We start from the raw sequence: 17,148 nt of genomic DNA, 5'->3' as shown, positions 1-17,148 counted from the left end.
CATCGCAGGCTCTCACCATTTGCCATCTTCCACAGATCTTTTAGATTCAGACCCCAAATCAGTTTCAGATTGGCAGAAACCCTATTTACCTCTGCTGGGTCTGGATCAGGCCCCTCCTAGGTAAAAAAACCCTAACAGTTAATGGAACCGCAGTGTGCGTGGAGCTTCCACTCCTATTAGTAGGTCTCTCTGAAAGCACACAATTTTCCATCCATGCATTAAGCCAGTCCAATACTGACATCAGCTCATTTCCATTGATCCTGATTACATAATAGTGACTTAATTCTCCATAGAATTGAATTTTCCATATGTTTGGATCTTTTGCAGTTGCTACATGACTTCCTTGTTCCCTGCTGGATTTATCATCTTTGCCCTATACTTAAAAATTATGGCCTTTGCTGCAAGTGGAAATTTCTACAGACTTGTTTTGGTTTCTGATAGAATGTTTATCACATCAATCTAAAAGAGACCTCCCTGACAATACTGCAGTATTGGACACACCTATAGCTTTGAGGATAACCATCAATTCTGGACTGAAGTCACATTTTGTTACAACATACATTAGGAGTAGTTAATAACCATTATGGCACCCAAGTTTTCAGGTGCATTTACTACTATTTATAATTCATGGGGATCACTTTCATGATATCTAGAAGTTGTTCAAAAAAACCCCAACTGATTGCAAAGGCTTTATAGCTGTAGATGAGTATTCTCACTGTGTGCGTGCACTCAATAGACAGGGCTGTTTCTGTCAAGAGGTAGAACTATGATGAGCTCCCAGAGGTGTCACTCTGATAACACCTCTGGTTAGGTCCTTTTGGCCGTTTCCTGGAGGACTGGAGCCCACATTCCTAATGTCTTTGCTAACGTACACATTGCCAGTGCTACTCACAAGAAAACACTTTTCCTTTAACATTCAAGTGGTGCCACTGGGTAAAGCCTTTCCCAGCCCCGAACTGCTTTATAGTAAAGGCAATGCTATGCATTCAAGACAGGAGTAAACTGAAGCACAGGAATATCAAAAGCACCACCAGAAACTAGGAATACACCTGTACTGCCATGCTACGTACTGCTGGACGGTTGTTTGGGATTAGCCAAAACTGCAATGTGTTTTCAAGTCCATCAGGCTCTCATTTGCTTCTATGTCATGGTCAATTTAGCTCTGTCTCCATCTCCATTGACACAACCAAACATAATCCCTTTTGCATCCCTGCAATATCCCTTCTTTTTCTTTCCAGCTTCACTGAACTTATGTTCCACCTTTATGCTAACTCTAACCCAAGAAACCTTGCAAGCCTCTACCAGAGTCAGTGGTCACATATTAGAGTTAGCAGAAATACTTCAGCACTTCTGTAGATTAAGGTTTAAAAGCTCAATTACAATGTTGTTCCCATCTGTAAATACTAGTCAGAGAACAGGCTAAATTCACCTAACACTCTTCCTCCCATCCTCCCTCCCTATCTAATATATATTCACACCTACCTCCCAAATTTCAGCCGTCCAAGCATAGGCAACAAGTACAATTCCCGGCTGAGCAAGGCTCAGATTTCTTGTCAAATCAGCATTTTGTTCAACACTAATACAAAAGCTGCCCTGATAAGTGACTCGAGAAAGTTGTAGGAAAGGCTACAACATCCACAGCTGCATGAGCAGCGTCCAATCCTGCACACCAAGGAGTTGAGACAAAGCAGGAGGGCACAAGTGGCAGATGAGCACGGCTTGCACAGTCTGGAGAAGGGCTAAGAGCAGCCCTCCAACACCTGTGAGGACACTAACAAGATGACCCAACTCTTCAGAGAAGTGGGAGAGGAAGCAGACATAAATTGAAACAGGGATGTGCCAAATGGATACACGAGGAAAAAAAATTTGTTGCGGCAAGTCTGTCCTCTGATGTTTCCAAGACCTGACAGGACAAATCCCCAGGCAACCTGGTCTGAGTTCAGTGTTGGGCCTGCTCCGAGCAGGAGGCTGGGGTGGAGAATTCTCAAAGTCCCTTTGGAGTTGAATAGTAAAGGGTCAGTAAAAATACATTGAAAACTATTCTGTTGAAAAAGATTGGGATTTAGGGGAAGACATAACCTAAAAGAAAGATTCTTGGGCTGAAGGAGTGCTCTCTATGGCAGGGGAGCTACGGTCGCAGTAAAACTGTTTAAAACAAGAAATAATGCAATCACCTGTTCCACAAGACTTCATAGAAAGAACTTTCCCCATCTCTGCAGGACTTTGAAAGTGGTAGTTGTTCCTGGAAATGCATCAGCAAGACAGACCATGATAATGGTATGTACAAAGGGAAGTTGCAAAAAGGAAGAGACAGGTTTGGTGACATCTGGGAGCTCTCAGCCCTCTGTTGTAGGGTGGACAGCAGGTTCCATCTCCCTCCCATGCACCCCCAGGGTGAAAGCACCTGTGACCCTGTCCCTTCCTCTCGAGGAATGGATGCAATCCATCAGCCCTGCTCTGTACCAGCTAGAGGTCAGCCCCTCACTCACACACCCTGCCAGAGGTGGGCATTTGCCCACCAGCTGCAGCGAGAAAGAGAGCCCTCCCAGCCACAACGCGAGTAGTCCCTGCTGCCTGCCTGCACCTTGCTTCCCTCCAACCACACTCTCTCCACTTTCTGTTTGCAAGCCTTGAGCTTCTGAACTATCCCCAAGCACAACCTCTGCACTCACACAGGCACAAGCTGACCAGTTGCACGGTGACATTGCAGGAGGACAGCAGCTGCCTGCCAAGCACAGGCTGGCCGTGAGACTCAGAGCCAGAATGGTTTTGATTTGGTGACAGCATGCGATGTGGGTGGCTGCATCCTCAGTGCATCCCGTGGTACAGACACACTTTCTCCAGTTCTCACATCACAGCACTGGCTGTCCTTCGGCATCAGCAAAAATGGCCTTTTTATGCCATGCCAAGAAAGAAATTATCTTAGTTCTCCATTATATACATCGGATACTAATAATTTGATGCCTTTATACATCATATCCATAAGAGTAATGAGACCTTACAGTCCATGAAATAATCCCAAGATAAAGGAAGCAAGTCACTTCAATGGCAATACACCACATTTAAGTAGGGAGATGCATGCTTTCTGGAACATGGGATAAACTAGATGACTTGAAGGATCTTTCCCCTCTCTAATTTCATCACCTCTACACCTGCCTAGCTTGGACCACCTAATCAGACTACTGTTTTGTAACAAATTGTGTGACCAGGGCTACAACACAGAGTAGGGACACAGTTGCCAACAGGCATCTCTGAAGGACCTGAACATCTCCAACATTCCAAGTGAGCCCACTTGACAATGTTTTGTTAACCAATGGACTGGTCCCTCTCCCCAGTAAAATGCTCCTGCTCCCATTGCTGCACAGTCTGTCAGTGAGCCAAGCCAGCAGCAAAATAACATGGTAAAAAGCCAGTAGCTGCCTGCTGGCGAGAAGGAGAATGAGTGCCATAGATAGTGCAGGCAGGGAGGTAGGACTGTAAGGCTGAGGGCTGGGCCATCCTTCTTAGCAGAAATAAACAGTTAGATAGCAGGATACTTCACAAGATGACTGTGCCAAAGAAGTCTCCATTGCCTAGTGCACACAGCCACCAAAAAGAACAAAGAAATGTTCCGAGGCCCTCTCCGTATACAGAGGACAGTAACACAGAACAAAATGTAGGTCAGTGGCTGAATGTAGAATAAAGCCACAGAAATAATGAACCCCAGTGACACTTTCTTTTAGTCCTGGAAATTGCCAACAGCTTGCTGCATCAAGCCAGATGTGTTTCACCACATCCCCAGGATCCTGGCCACACAGCACACCAACCAAATCACACAGCTCGCTCTACAGATGTGCTGCGGCAGGTGCTGAGACCCAGACCAGGTCCAGCTGTGTTTATTTAGTCTGCAGCGGTGCCACAAAACACAGCTGCATTGACCTGGGTCTGGACACCTGGCTCCAGATAAAAGCAGCTCAGTAGCGAGAAGCTGGCCATCCCTGCTCCATGCAACTGGAGCCAACCCCGTGACCGAGCAGGCTCTGATCGCATCTGCCTTCCCATCCAGAGTGCTGCGAGCGGTGGGTGACAGAGGGGACACACTGAGTCAGGGTGAAGAGAAGGCAGCACACATGGAGCCTTGCCCTGGGGCCAGGAGATCCCACTTTTCATCCTGGTTCCACCTCTGGCTTGAGCTGTGCTGCAGGAAGTCTTTCCCCTTCGTGGTTTGTCCACATTGCTCATTATTCCTATCTCGATAGGAATCCCCCACCCCCAATTCTTTCTGGCTTCAGGAAAACTCTTGGCAACCAACATCAGAAGTGGTTTTTCTCTTTTCAGAAAAGCCTCTACACTTCATTTCAGATGTTATGGTTTTAATTTTCACATAATATACACTATGACTGACACGTCAAAGCCATCACAGCCCAAATCTTGGGGTGTTATTTCTAAACTCACTATAAAGTATTGTTCCCTGCTACTGACTGAGTCATCTCCTCCAGATCAAAGCTTCTCCTGCTCAAATTGAAACACAACAGCTTGGCATTTGGCTCTTTCATCTAGAAGCCAGCTCTGTTTGTGCTAAGCAGCAGCTCCCTTTATATATTCAAAACAGAATATTTTACTGTCTTCTGCCTGTACTACGGCAGAGCAAGTTTGCACATTTGGGAATAACAGGCAAAAAACCAAATGTATGAACGAGGCAAGGCAATCTTAAAATCACGGGTTGAAAGATTTGAAATTCCAACCCAGAATATGAGATTAGCAAACACTCTCAGGAGCACCGTTTTTCAGCAGCTGAAGAGGCTTCAGCCCAAAGCATTAGAGAAGTTGAGGATGTCATGGACTGCTGGGGCCTGTGCTTTGGTGCAGGCTCGACTACCAGCTCCAAAGCCCTGAACACCAGGGGCCCTCAGCCCTGAAGCGCCCACAGATGATTTGGCTGCATTTCCATAAAGCGTGTCTCCAGTGTGGTAGAGCCTCCTCGTCTTTCACGGTCCAAATAATTGTCTGGAGTAAGGGTCAGCCGCATCCGTGCTATTAGCGCCCGGAACTGTTAACATTTCTCTTTGGCTAAGGAGTTGCCAGCTCTGCATTCCTCCTCTACCACAAGTCAGCTTTTGTCACGTTAAATGTAGATGTCCCGGCATGTCAAAGGCATCTTTTATCAACTGCACTAGAAATATGGTTAAGTAATGTATCAATAAAAATTGGTAAAACTTGTAGTAAACCTTATTTAAAACTTAGATCCAGCCTGATCCTTGTGGTCAGCCCATTGACTATGCTGGAATGGCACCAGGAGTTATTTTGGCCCTTCCCACCTCCGCTAAACATGGGCCAACACACATTCATGTTTATCAGGAAAAACAAGAACATATGCTGAAAACAGAGCATTTCCAACAAAAAACTCAATCCAGCATGGGAACAAAAGCAAACTGCAAAGATTTTGTAGCTAATAAGGGCTGTCTGTGTGAGGTTGTCTGCCCTGAGTTAAATGTTATAAGAATACCTTAAAGAAAGCACTGGAGTAGCCTCCAGACCTACACATTTCTTAATGGAGACACCAAACAGCAAACTGATGCAAGAACATGTGATCTGCAAGTGGTATGCGATAGTCCCTGGTTCTCATCCTGGTTTTGGAGTAACACTAGTTTCAGAGACAGCAAACAACTTACATTAACTGCAAGGAGACTCCACTTTATTACACGCACAGCACTAATAGGACACCCTATGTATGATCTTCAAACCCTCTTACACAAGTACCATTCTCTGTGCTCAACACCTGCCTGTGCTCCTGTTGGTCCCCATGCCTTTGACATTCCTGCGGGATTTGTAACTGACCACCACAAAAATAAAAAAAAACTCACCATAGCTGGAATTATACCAGCAGCAAATGAAAAAAAAAAACCCAGCACATAACCTTAGGGGGATGTCATTATTTCAGCCAAAGAATTGAAGGAAGGCTGACGCAGCCAGGCCAAGGAAACGTGAATGTGAAATCCCGTGCTGTTCAATACAATTTCATCCACAGCCAAACCTTGCCTCTGGGTGCTGCCCCAGCACCCACCTGTGCTGGTGGGGATGCCCGACTGCCAGGCATCCTGGTAATCCCTTCCTACAGCACCCCACCATTCCCAGCCTCAGCACTGCCCAGAGCTCCTGCGTTTATTTCTAAGCAGTACAATAAAACTGTCATTGCTCTTTTGGTTTGAAAGCTCCAGCGAACTATCAGAATTAAAAATAAATCACTCTGGTTTGGGGAATGTTGAGCCTCCTGGGTCTAGAAAGCATTTGTTTCCCCTCTTAGCCAGACATGGGAATTCAGCCTTTGGGATAACGTACGGGAATTTTGATTGCCATTTCACTTCCCTCCACCCTGCCAACTCCCACTTCAATTTCCAGAAATAGACCTCTTCTACACGCAGAAAGCATCTGTTTGAACAACCTGATCTGAAAACTACATTCAGTGAAGTTCACGAGCGCAGAGTGCTAACAGACACAGGCTTAGAGCAAACCGCATCCCCACCCAGGTCTGCTCTGCTTCACAGACCGCCAGTTTGGGCTGGCTCAGTATAAGCCAGCGTAACCCATTCAAATAGATTTGATCAGTATTTTGGCATAGATAGGTGACTCAATCAAGAGCCCGCCGAGCTGAAAGCGTGACTAGCTACCATAACCCAAGCACTCAGATGACAGACCACATTAACAGTGTCTCAATAGCTGTTGATCAGGATCAGAGACAGAATTACAACATATATCAGAAATCAAGAGTATAGGTTAGTGTAACGAACACATTTCGAGACTGATTTACGAAATCAGTGGGTTTTCCTAGAACCAGGCTTTAGAGTTCAGATGGACTCAGATATAATCCAAGCCATGCTTGCAAGCGTTGATACATTCCTGACATGCTTTAATTAGTTACAGGCTCTCTACAAGTAATGCATTAGGGTAACCAGCACCAAACAAGCCAGTAATTCCTTTCAGCACCTGAAAGGAAACCTAGTAAGTATCATCTCACTAGGGGAACAATTTCAAAGCTCTAACTACAGCAAATTAAAGTGACACAGCATCTAGGTAACTAGATAATATCATCACCTAGCCCTGCTCATCAGAGCAAGCTGAAAGACACTGTGCATGGATCCTACAATGTGACTGGAAGAGAAGATAGGATAAAGTTGAAGCAGTAATAAGAACCTGTGTTTATATAAAATAATACCATGCTTAACTCAAGAGTAAATCATTTGCAAGTGTTGCTCTGTTGAACTGTGTGGTAGCTAACTTCTGGTTCCTATCAGTAAGAAGAAACAGGACCTTCTGATTTTGTGTTAAGGCGAGTACATCTCCGCTGTAAACCTCAGAACATTTGGGTTGCTCCTTACCCCATATAACCTTGGCCCTGAGACAAGTCCTTGTTAGCAGTAAAGGGTTTACATTATTAATTTCTCAGTGTTAGAATTAGTTAGGTTATAGAGAGAGCCCAGTAACACTTGATTAGGACCATCACAAGAAGTTAGTCCTCACATTCTCCTACAGCCTTCTCACAGACCAGCCAAAGTTGATAGCACCAGATGAATTGGTGGGGTGGAGGAGGCAAAGTGCACAAGAAGCTGCTCTGCAGAGATGACTTGTTTCAGAGGTCGCTGGCTTTTAAAGATACCGTGACCACATATAGGCTGAGCATCACATACAACCACAATTGGCTCCAACACTGCTGCTCAGGGAAGCGAGACAGAAGTGGGGACCACTAATATGGGGGTGTGGAGGAAACCAAACTCACCCAAAACAGTCACATAGGCCTTTCACTGGGGACTTTGCACAACACAACAAGCGAAGTTATTGAAGTCCAAAAGCACCTGCAGCTCCAGTGCTGGTTGCGCTTACAGCCCCAGGCACCAAGTGCAACATGCCCCAGACAAGGCAAAGCACCCATGGGCCTGAAAGAGTTCAGGAGAGAAAGCACGTAGTCTCTGTGCTTCCCAGCAGGCTCCAGACCCCTGCAGCAGCAGACAGTGGAGCAAAAGCCACCCTGGTCAGTGTGCAGCCTCCTCTGCAGTGGCCTCAGGCCAGGGGAGGATGGCTCCCAGACCACAGGCAGCAGCCAGGCTTGCCTGCTTTTGCATTGCACCTCCACTCAGACCTAGCTCATGCAATTTCACACTCTGCTTGTCTTTCAGCAAAAGGCTGCCTTCACCTATGTGCAAACATACCGAATTCCTAACAGGGACCGAAAAGCCAGCTGTGGTTAGGTGAGATGGATGGATGGATATCCCACCCCTCAGCCCAACTAACTACAGCAAGGAAAAGATACCTCTACTGCTTTGTTAATTGGGCTCAATTAGTCTAAGCGGTTCTCTTCTGAAGCCAGGCTTTATCATACTTCAGCAGCTGCCAAGATCAAGCAAACCTACAGCAGATGTGGAACTGTACCTTACAATCCCAGCTTTCTGCCCGATTCTGTATACCCCAGGGCGATGAAGAAGCATGACAGTAAAAACAGCAGAAGTTCTCACCGTTCAGGACTACATAGCACATTTTTAGAGAGTGTAATAAAACACAAAAGATCCTCGAAGACACCAGATTTAAAAAGAGGAGCCAGGACATGCTCCCTAGCCAAGCAACAGAGAGGACACTGCAGATGGGATGGATGGGGCAGATGGCCTCCAGCTGTCACAAGCCGCTGCAGGAGTCTGAGCTTGCCACATGTCTGCTTTTAAAGGCAGCCCCAGTTCCTAAGTCTGTGGTATTTTGCTATCACAAGCGGTGGCCACCTTACTGCAACTGTGTACTTATTCCCTGCTGGCGACAAAGAGCATCTCTGCATTACTACTGATTTTGGCTCGTTCACAGCAGGACCACCAGAAGTCAGAGCTGTTTGGCACTGGGACTGACCAGACACATGCACTGGCTTATTCCACAGAGATGACAAATCAGCGAGGCTGCAGCTGACTTGGTCGCATTCCTCAGTGGAAGAAAGCTCCATGTTTCACATGGTAGTAGCTAAAGCCACTAGCAACATCACAAAACCTTGAGCAATGCATGTTCTCTTCGAGCCAGCTTACTCTTCCCAAGCCTTTATAACTGTCATAACTTTGTAGTGATAAATAGCAATGATGAGATCTGCAGAGCAACTTTGGATCAGAGATTTCTTTGCAGATACCTTATCTCAGCTCACAGGAGCCTGCACACAAACTTCCCCTCACCACCTGCCTAAGCTGGCTGCCTCAGAGCACACGCAGGCTCCAGGGAGGAGATCCCCTCCTTGCAGCAGCCCAAGACTTGCTCCCCATCTAACTCAGTCCAAGAGGGAAGGGCTCAAGCCACGACTTGAGCATGAACTGCAAGAACCTCCTGGCTCAGGCTCACCTCTTTCAAAGCACTGCTGCCAAAGCCTTACGCAAACTTATTTACAAAGCATGCCAACTGCTTAGCTGCCCACCTCTGCACCCCAAACTCAGTGCCGACTCTGGAAAGTCTAGATCCATTGATTATTAGCAAGACTGCGAGTCTAAAGATATTTTTTACAATATTTGGTCTCCTAAAGCAAGTGAAAAACACCAGTGTGCCACCCCAGTGCTGGGGGTGGCTGCGGCTCCTGATCGTCTCAAGAAGAGATTCCTACACTCAGAAATAAGAAGCCCCCAGGCTGAACTGCCAGCTAAGGCTTGTGGATCCCTATTCCCTAGCTTTTTCTAAGCCTTGCACTACGCTTTTGTCTTAAGCAGATCCAAAGGAAAAAGAGAAAAAGAATAAAAAGACACGAGAAAAATCTTCGTACATGACAGAGCACAGTCCACCCAAGGGTGGAAAATACTGGCTTTTGTTAAACTGCAGGTGGCCAAGTCCCTATGCTATGTGGGAGTTTCAGTCTGATCCCGTAAGTCTGAGATATAAACAGCTCTGTCTGGAAGTCAATAACCAAAGACAATGTTGCCATACACCAAACCATCCTCAGACATGCTTTCTATGGAATTTTGCCCACGAAGAAAGCAATAGGTCAAGGGGGAAGAAAAAAGCCCAAACAAAACATATTTTAGTGAGTCCTGACCCTCATCTTTTGAGTTTTAGACCAAACCAGTGCACTTCCCACACCTTCTCCCCGCAGCACCCTGCTATGCTGTGGGTCCTGCGCCGCCTCAGCCGACCTCCACGGGCGATGGTAAGCCAAACCCTGCCTGCCAGCAGGAATTACCAGCCTCGCGCCTCCTTCAGTGACAGCTGCTCTCACAGCCATCCTGGCCCACCAGCCACAAGTTCAACTACTTTCGGTGATTTCTGCCCCAGTTGTTCTCTCTTTCAGCTACAGCCGGAGTGGGAAGCTGGATGCGGACCCAATGCCCAGCCCCGCAGCAGGGGTGCCTGCAGGCACAGTGCCAGCCCTGCTTTGCTGCAGCTACTCAAAGGGCTCAGCTCTTCTGGCCACCCTTAGCAACTTGTGTTTGTTTTGGAGGTTGGTGTTTTTTGGGTTTTTTGGTTTTTTTTCCTTCTCAAGCTCTGCTCCCTGGATTCAAGTGAATTTATTATTTATTTTTTAAAACCTAAAAAAACCCAAAAAACAAAAAACCACCCACGATCTTTGGGTACCAGGAGATCAGCGTCTTCCTACTGAAAACTTCTAAACAGATTTTTCTTTTTGAACTTTTACAGTCATTCTTCCAGTTCACACAAGGTTTTACCATGCACTGCAGCACAGAGCAAGAAGTGCCCAAATTTAACCCCTCCTCTGCAAATTGCAGCATAGCTCTTTCAATGGAAATGCCTTCTCCCAGCTACTTACCGCCAGGGAACTCTCCTGTTCACTGACACTTCCCCATCCACCCCCAAACCAGAGCCAAGTAAGTGGTTCCAACCCAGAAACTGCGTTGGCACTTGCACCAGCAGCTCCTTGGGGCAAGGCCATGTGAGACCCATCTCTGACCTACAGTCTGCAGCACAGACCGGACCAGTCTGTCTTGTCTGCTGACCTGAGAGAAAAGCACAAATGACTACTTCCAACACAAAACAAACAACTCCATGCAGGTCGTCAAACTGGCTGTGTGACTGCAGGATCCCAATTTACTTGCTGGGTCCGGATCTGTGCTTCAGGCAGGCAGCTTCAAAGAGGAACACCTGTGTCCTAGGTGCACGTGCTCTGCATCATCTTTAATCATAGGTGCACCTCTGGTTTTTGGTTCCCCAAGATATCCCCAGAAGCTCTAGGCTCTCTGGTTGCTATTGCTTGAAGATGTGCTTTCCTGCCTTACATGACTCCGGCCTTTCCAGAGCGTACAGCAAATTAGAGTTTACAGGACTTCAAGAGAACGGTATCCCTAATTTCCCTAGATCCAGGCAGGACAGTTGCAAGGAAGGAAATAGCCACTGGTTAGTGAGCTTGGTGTTCAGGTTCTGGATTTACCATAAAATCTTGAAGGAGTCGGTCAAGTCATTAAATCCTTCATATGTGCTGTATGTTGAGATGGAAGCATTGTGGAGCAAGGCTGCAGCTGAGCAGGCACCCTGAATTCAGATTTTAAAGCCTGTGGTGCTTTGGTGCGCAGCCCTGCAGAGCCTAGGCAATGTCAGCTGCCCAGTTGCCAGCTTGCCCCCAGTCCATCACTGCTGCTAGGAGCTGAAAGAGCCACCCATGCTCCAAAATAAAAGCATTACAGGCATTTTTGGATAGATGCTCCTTGTGTTCCTGGGCTGTGGGTGTTCAATGAAAGCAATCAGTGAAACCCCCAAACAATAAACTAATTCACATGATATCTCTGGTTCCCAGCACAGCCTGCACAGAGCTGCTGCAGGGAGTGGCAAAGGTGCCTGGGGGAATGGGAGCAAGGCTTGCCTCACACACTAGTCAACACCATGAGAAAAAAGTAAGAGCTCGTGCCTTGCCAGAGCACTCCAGAAGCAGTGCTCACAAGCTCTGAGCCCTTGGGCATCTAACTTTAGCAGCGGGCTCCTGGCAGTTTTGGTAGGGACACAGGCAGGGAACAGTCCCCAGAGCTGCAGAGCTACAGGGGTTCTACTCCCACTGTCCCTCACTGCATGGATCCCTGCCCCTTACTCTCAGGAAACAGAGCAAGGCCCAGTGACAAACTGGGGGTAGCAAAAGGAGCACCTCCAGGCCTGGCAGTGCCACACACCCGCCTCAAGGACCATCACTGCTCATTAATGGGGCTAAAGCCAGCATCCCTACAGCCTCATGACCATCTACAGTGAACCTGTCCTGGTCTGGAGAGGCTCAAGTGCACCCAGTTCAACTCAGAGCATCCTCAGGTGCCCTGTTTACACAAGAAATGCAGCTGTGCTAGAGGAGACCAAAAATATTATACAGGCACAGGTGACAGTGCGTAAGAAGGCTTGGTAGATGTATAATTGAAGCAGGCTGTGGTTTCAGCCACAGAAAAGGGTTTCATCTCCTAAATCCTTGCTGGGTAAATGACTCTGCACTCCTGCTGCCTATGCCCGAGCAGAGTCCATTCCATGCTCCAAAACCAACCAGGTTCACTCTTACATGAGAGTTACTATATAGGTTATGAGGGTACACAGGACATTAATTTTCACCTGCATTTAAAAGAAGGTTCAGCCCAGCAGCTGAAAATTGTATTGATTTGGTACAGTGCAGTACATTGTCCTGTTTTCTCCAGCTCCCAATTACACCAAGACAATTAGCTAAACAACAGCTGTGTTGATGACCAGCTGAGGAGAAACCACATACGTTTGTATAGAGTTCAGATCATGTTAATATGAATCAATCCATTTCTGATTCTGATAAGCAAGTGTTTATAAAGGGCCTCGGATTATTACCAGGGCTCAGGTCTTTCATTCACGTCTCCACTTTGCAGTTTAATCCCAAGCATGTTTCCTTGTATTTGCCAGAACTTATTAAAAAGAACACGTGCTGAAGTCCCAAACAGACCCACACCCCTTTCTCCTCCCACTTAAAACATGTTAACTAGCAAGCAGACACCTCATCCTTCAACCAAGCCAGCATTTTAATCCTTATCAATACTAAACTGTTGACTTCTGTCAAGGAGACAAACTCTCCTCCATAGATAGAACAATGCTTGTCTCCTGGGGAAGAGCACTGCAAACACTACCAAAGCCCTGCAGAGCTCGGGGAGACCCTCAGATAAGAAACTTGAACCTTGTGTCTGTGCTCAGAGGCAGTAAAACAAGAACGCCAAGCACTTTTCTTTGAAGAACTGGGCTGCAAGTCACTCTGATTTCCATTACAGAGCTCTAACACTAAAAATACAGTACTAATCTCAATGCTCACATCACTTGACATTTCAGACGACATGGGGCTGCATCACAGGGGAATCACCCCTGGCTGCAGCAACAAGGGGTTGGTCTGAGAGGGCTTGACAGGGGTGGCAGGTAAGTGAGGGTGCAACCAACACACCCCTCACCAGTAACAGTGCGCTTAGCACCTCTTCCCCCCCAGGATTTTGAGATGGCTGGTCACAGACCAGCCAGCCATGTCTGACAAGCAGGGCAAGGAGGAGGCAAGAAGCCACAGTGCCACTGTAACAGGGAGCACAAGACAGGATGGTTGTACGAATCTCAAAGGCAAACGTATGGGAAAGAAGGGAGAGAGCGCTCGCAGGGAACAGAGGAGGAGGAAGAAATGAGGGGCTTTGTCCTTGTCACTACACAGCTGTGGGTACAGCGACCACCTTCATGCACACCGTCTGCAGGTCTCCCTATTGTCCCCTTGGTCTCTTGCTCTTCATGTCTCCCACATACTTCCTAAGTCGCAGGGAGGAGGCAGATTTTTAAACAGCACCTTCACCAACAGAAGACACTCCTTACCGTCGCCTGGCAGAAGAAAAGCCAACCCTGCCATATATTGAGATTATCCTTCAGAGCTTTAAGAGCCTAACAAGAGTCAAGAGAATGTCTTCCTATGCATCTGGCCTTGCAACCCCATTTGCAGAGGCTGGGAAAGGAAACCCGCTCCCAGGAGAGTTTCACAATCCCTCCTTCACTTCCCACCATGCAAGTCCAACAGCCCGAGCTCTCCCTGCTCCACGGGTGCCACCCCACCAGCCACCAGCTCCAGCCTCGCACACCGCACCCAGCTGCTTCACCCTGCCTTTGGGACAGGGGGGGACACCTCCTGTGTGCACCAGGTTAGAGTTCGGATTAAAGCACACCCCTGCCCGTGTTTAAAGCAAAGAAATGCTGCTGTTTGCTGATGCTTGCAACCTTCATAATGTTGCTTGCAACATAGGAAAGTTGTTGTAGTCAAATTCCTCTTCCCAGAACATCATTTCATTGCTCAACATCCCTCTGAGTCCATCCCTCTCTATCATTAAAGGATTTCCCTGCACAAGTGCTCTGCCTGGCTTGTAGCAAGGATGAAGACTCCTCACATCAACTGCGGCAGCAACAAGATATCCCCACCAGAACTTGCACATATCCCCTGTGCTTACTAATAAACAACTTGCCTGCTTTCTCCACCTGCTCCTCTGGGCTCCCAACTCCCACACGTTCTCCCCTAGCCCTTCCTCCCACCCACTTCAGCAGCCCCAGGTGACTCCAGCCACCCCAACGTGCTGGGGACACCTCCCACCCACAAAATGAACTGTTGCCATCACCTGCAGCTGCCTCAGTACCCGCATTAACACACCCCTACTCCCACCCGTGCACTACCACTAATGCAAAAAGAACTGGCAAGGCTCTGCAATCAGTTGTGCTCGTTATTCAATACACATGTGCAGAGAACATCCCCACTGCTCTGAGGGAGCAGTGTGCGTATTTAAAAAGACAATATATGAAACATCACTGAATCTTAATGAATCTACTGCTTTGCTACTGGAACCAAATAGAATTGTACAGACCCTGCCAGGGAAAAACCCACCCAAACAGCTACACAATATTTGACTTGCAATACAATCTTTAACATCACTTTTGCAGTATGTTATTATCGTGCTTATCAGGCTCGTAAAGTATTGGTTGTAAGGAGGAAAAGGATCAAAATGCAACAGGCAGCACAGTGCCAGCCCTGTCAGAATGCTAAAGTGCTTGCACAGTCAAAAAAATACACATTCCTGGCAAAAATTAACTTCACACAATATGATACCTTGACGTATGAAGTCCCTGCGAAAGCAGGATTAGAGAACAAGGGCTACAAGCTTGAATGCATCTGCTGAGGGCCCGCCAAACCTTGCCAGTTTGACAGTAACAAGCCCAAATGAGGTCAGGCAGGGATATATTTGTTTAGTACCAAGTTCCCCACTTAAATGTTCAAGCTGCATAAGGAGGGCAGAAGTTAGAAGGAGAGCTACATTTCCTCTCAACAGGTAACACTTCCCGGAGGCTTGTTCTGTGCTACAGAAGTGCTGGATCCACTTCCTCCAAGGGAGACTTTTACACACCGTTTAGTAGCAGAAATCAGAGTACCACACACACGCCACAGTGCCCCAAGCCCAAGCACCTCGCCCCAAACCCTCCCTCCTCCAGCTGGCAAGGAACACTGAAGTTTGAGAAGTTTCCAAGTGCGCCCACAGGGCCAAGATGCACCAGGTTCGGTGGCAATGACCCAGCAGCGTCACGCAGGAAGCGCCAGAGCCATCGACTGCAGGGAACAAGCGGGCCGTGGGTGACCACCAGCCCCGATGGCATCTGCCGGAGGGAAAGCAGGGAGGCAGCTCACCTGCCCTCTCCCTCGCCACCGACCTATTCGCATTGAGAAAACAGGACTCTCCATTTCGTGCCTTGTTAAACCTGGGAGGGTGGAAAGTCCATGCAAATGGGTAATTTGGGAGGAGAGAGGCAGCGGGCAGCGTTAGCCACAGCCGGTGGCTGCGGAAAACGAAACACGACGCTGCTCTTCAGTGGCACAAAAAGCTCCGGATCCGCAGATGCTGCAAAACTCCCCTCTCCCTCGCCGCCCGGTGCCCGGGGCAGGGACAGGGGGACTTCGCATCCCGGAGCGGGGCCGAGCTGCCTCCCACCTCCCCGCAACCCCCAGCACCCCGCACCACTCGCGGGGCCGCTTCCCCCCGCGCGGAGCTCGCCTCCCCCGGCCTCTGGCTCCCGCCCCACTTGCTGGCCGCCCCCTCCGCGGAGCTAGACCCCCGCTCCGACCGCCCGGTCCCACTCGCGGGACAATCCCCCCCCCGGCACCGAGCTCGGGTCCCCCTCACGGGGACCCCCTCCCCCGCAGCTGACCCCTGGTCCCCCTTTCGGGAAACACCGCCTCCGGAGCTGCCCCCCCCACCCGCCGCAACACACCGCCCCCGCGCTCTCCCACGCGTGGGGACAGCAAACCGCCGCGCCCCGCGCCAGCGGGTCCGCCACCCCGCAGCGCCCCGTCCCCGCCATCGCGGCTCCCCGAACCCCGCGGCGGGCACGGCAGCGCTCCCGGTGCGGGGCACGCGTGACGCCCCACCTCACCTTTGTATTTATCCATGGGGGCTGTGGGACACGGCGCTGCCCGGCTGCGCTGCGCTCCGCCGCCGCGCTCCCGTAGCCTCTTATTCCGGCGGCGCCGGATCCCCCGGCCGGCCCGGGCCGCCCCGCCCCGCCCGCCCCGCCCCGGAGCCGCGGAGCTGGCCGGGATCGGGGCTCCGGGATGGGGACCGGGGACCTGGGGACCTGGGTCCCGGGGTGGGCGTCTGGGATCGCGGGACGGGGAGCGGGGAGCGGCCCTGCGGCTTGTCCCGCACGGCGCGGCGCGGCCCCTCCCCGCCGGGTGGATCCCCCCGGCTGGCGGTGCCCGGGCGGGGAGCGGGGTTCGGGCTGGGGGCGGGGGGGGCGCAGGGTGCTGGGCGGGCGCCCGGGGGGCTCCTGCGCCCCTCGCTGCTCGCAGCGCTGTGCCCGGGGCGGGGGAGCGCCGCCCGCCTCCTGCGCTCCGGGCGGTGCGGGGCTTCGCCGGCTGCGGGGGCGCTTTGGCCGCCGCCTTCAGGGAAAGGTCTCGGTTATCCCGGGACGGCCGTGTGTGGTCCCGCTGGCTCCCGGTGCTCAGCGCACAGGCGGGAGCCCGCCGGTGAGCCCCCTTCTGCCCTGCTCTGGGCTGCCCGGCTGCAACGTTGGGGTCCCCTGCCACCTTCCCGGGGCTGCTGCCGGCCATGGCCCCGAGCCCCACGCTGAGCTGGTGCTCTCCCTTGCCAGCGGTTCCACTAAGGCTTCCTGGTAGGACCTGCCCCTGGATAGAGCACACCTCACAGCAAGATGTTCCTCTCC

At 49.9% G+C, this 17,148-nt stretch overlaps 1 protein-coding gene across 3 annotated transcripts in view; it reads right to left on the bottom strand.

Annotated features, from left to right (window-relative positions):
* The window catches only part of AFAP1L2 (actin filament associated protein 1 like 2), a 71,344-nt gene extending 54,704 nt beyond the window's left edge, over positions 1–16,640 (bottom strand). The window contains exon 1 of one of the 3 annotated variants that reach the window (XM_055720759.1): positions 16,360–16,640. In XM_055720759.1, the coding sequence (XP_055576734.1) occupies positions 16,360–16,375 (16 nt within the window). In that variant the 5' untranslated portion in view covers positions 16,376–16,640. The remainder of the gene's footprint in view (positions 1–16,359) is intronic. The other 2 variants (XM_055720761.1, XM_055720760.1) reach the window with 2 other exon arrangements.
* Positions 16,641–17,148: the final 508 nt, after the last annotated feature.

The sequence above is a fragment of the Falco cherrug genome, chromosome 9 (assembly GCF_023634085.1).
Source record: "Falco cherrug isolate bFalChe1 chromosome 9, bFalChe1.pri, whole genome shotgun sequence".
In the NCBI taxonomy this organism is placed as follows: domain Eukaryota; kingdom Metazoa; phylum Chordata; class Aves; order Falconiformes; family Falconidae; genus Falco; species Falco cherrug.
Note: the sequence above shows the minus strand (reverse complement) of the source record. Positions and strands in the feature narration are given on the sequence as shown.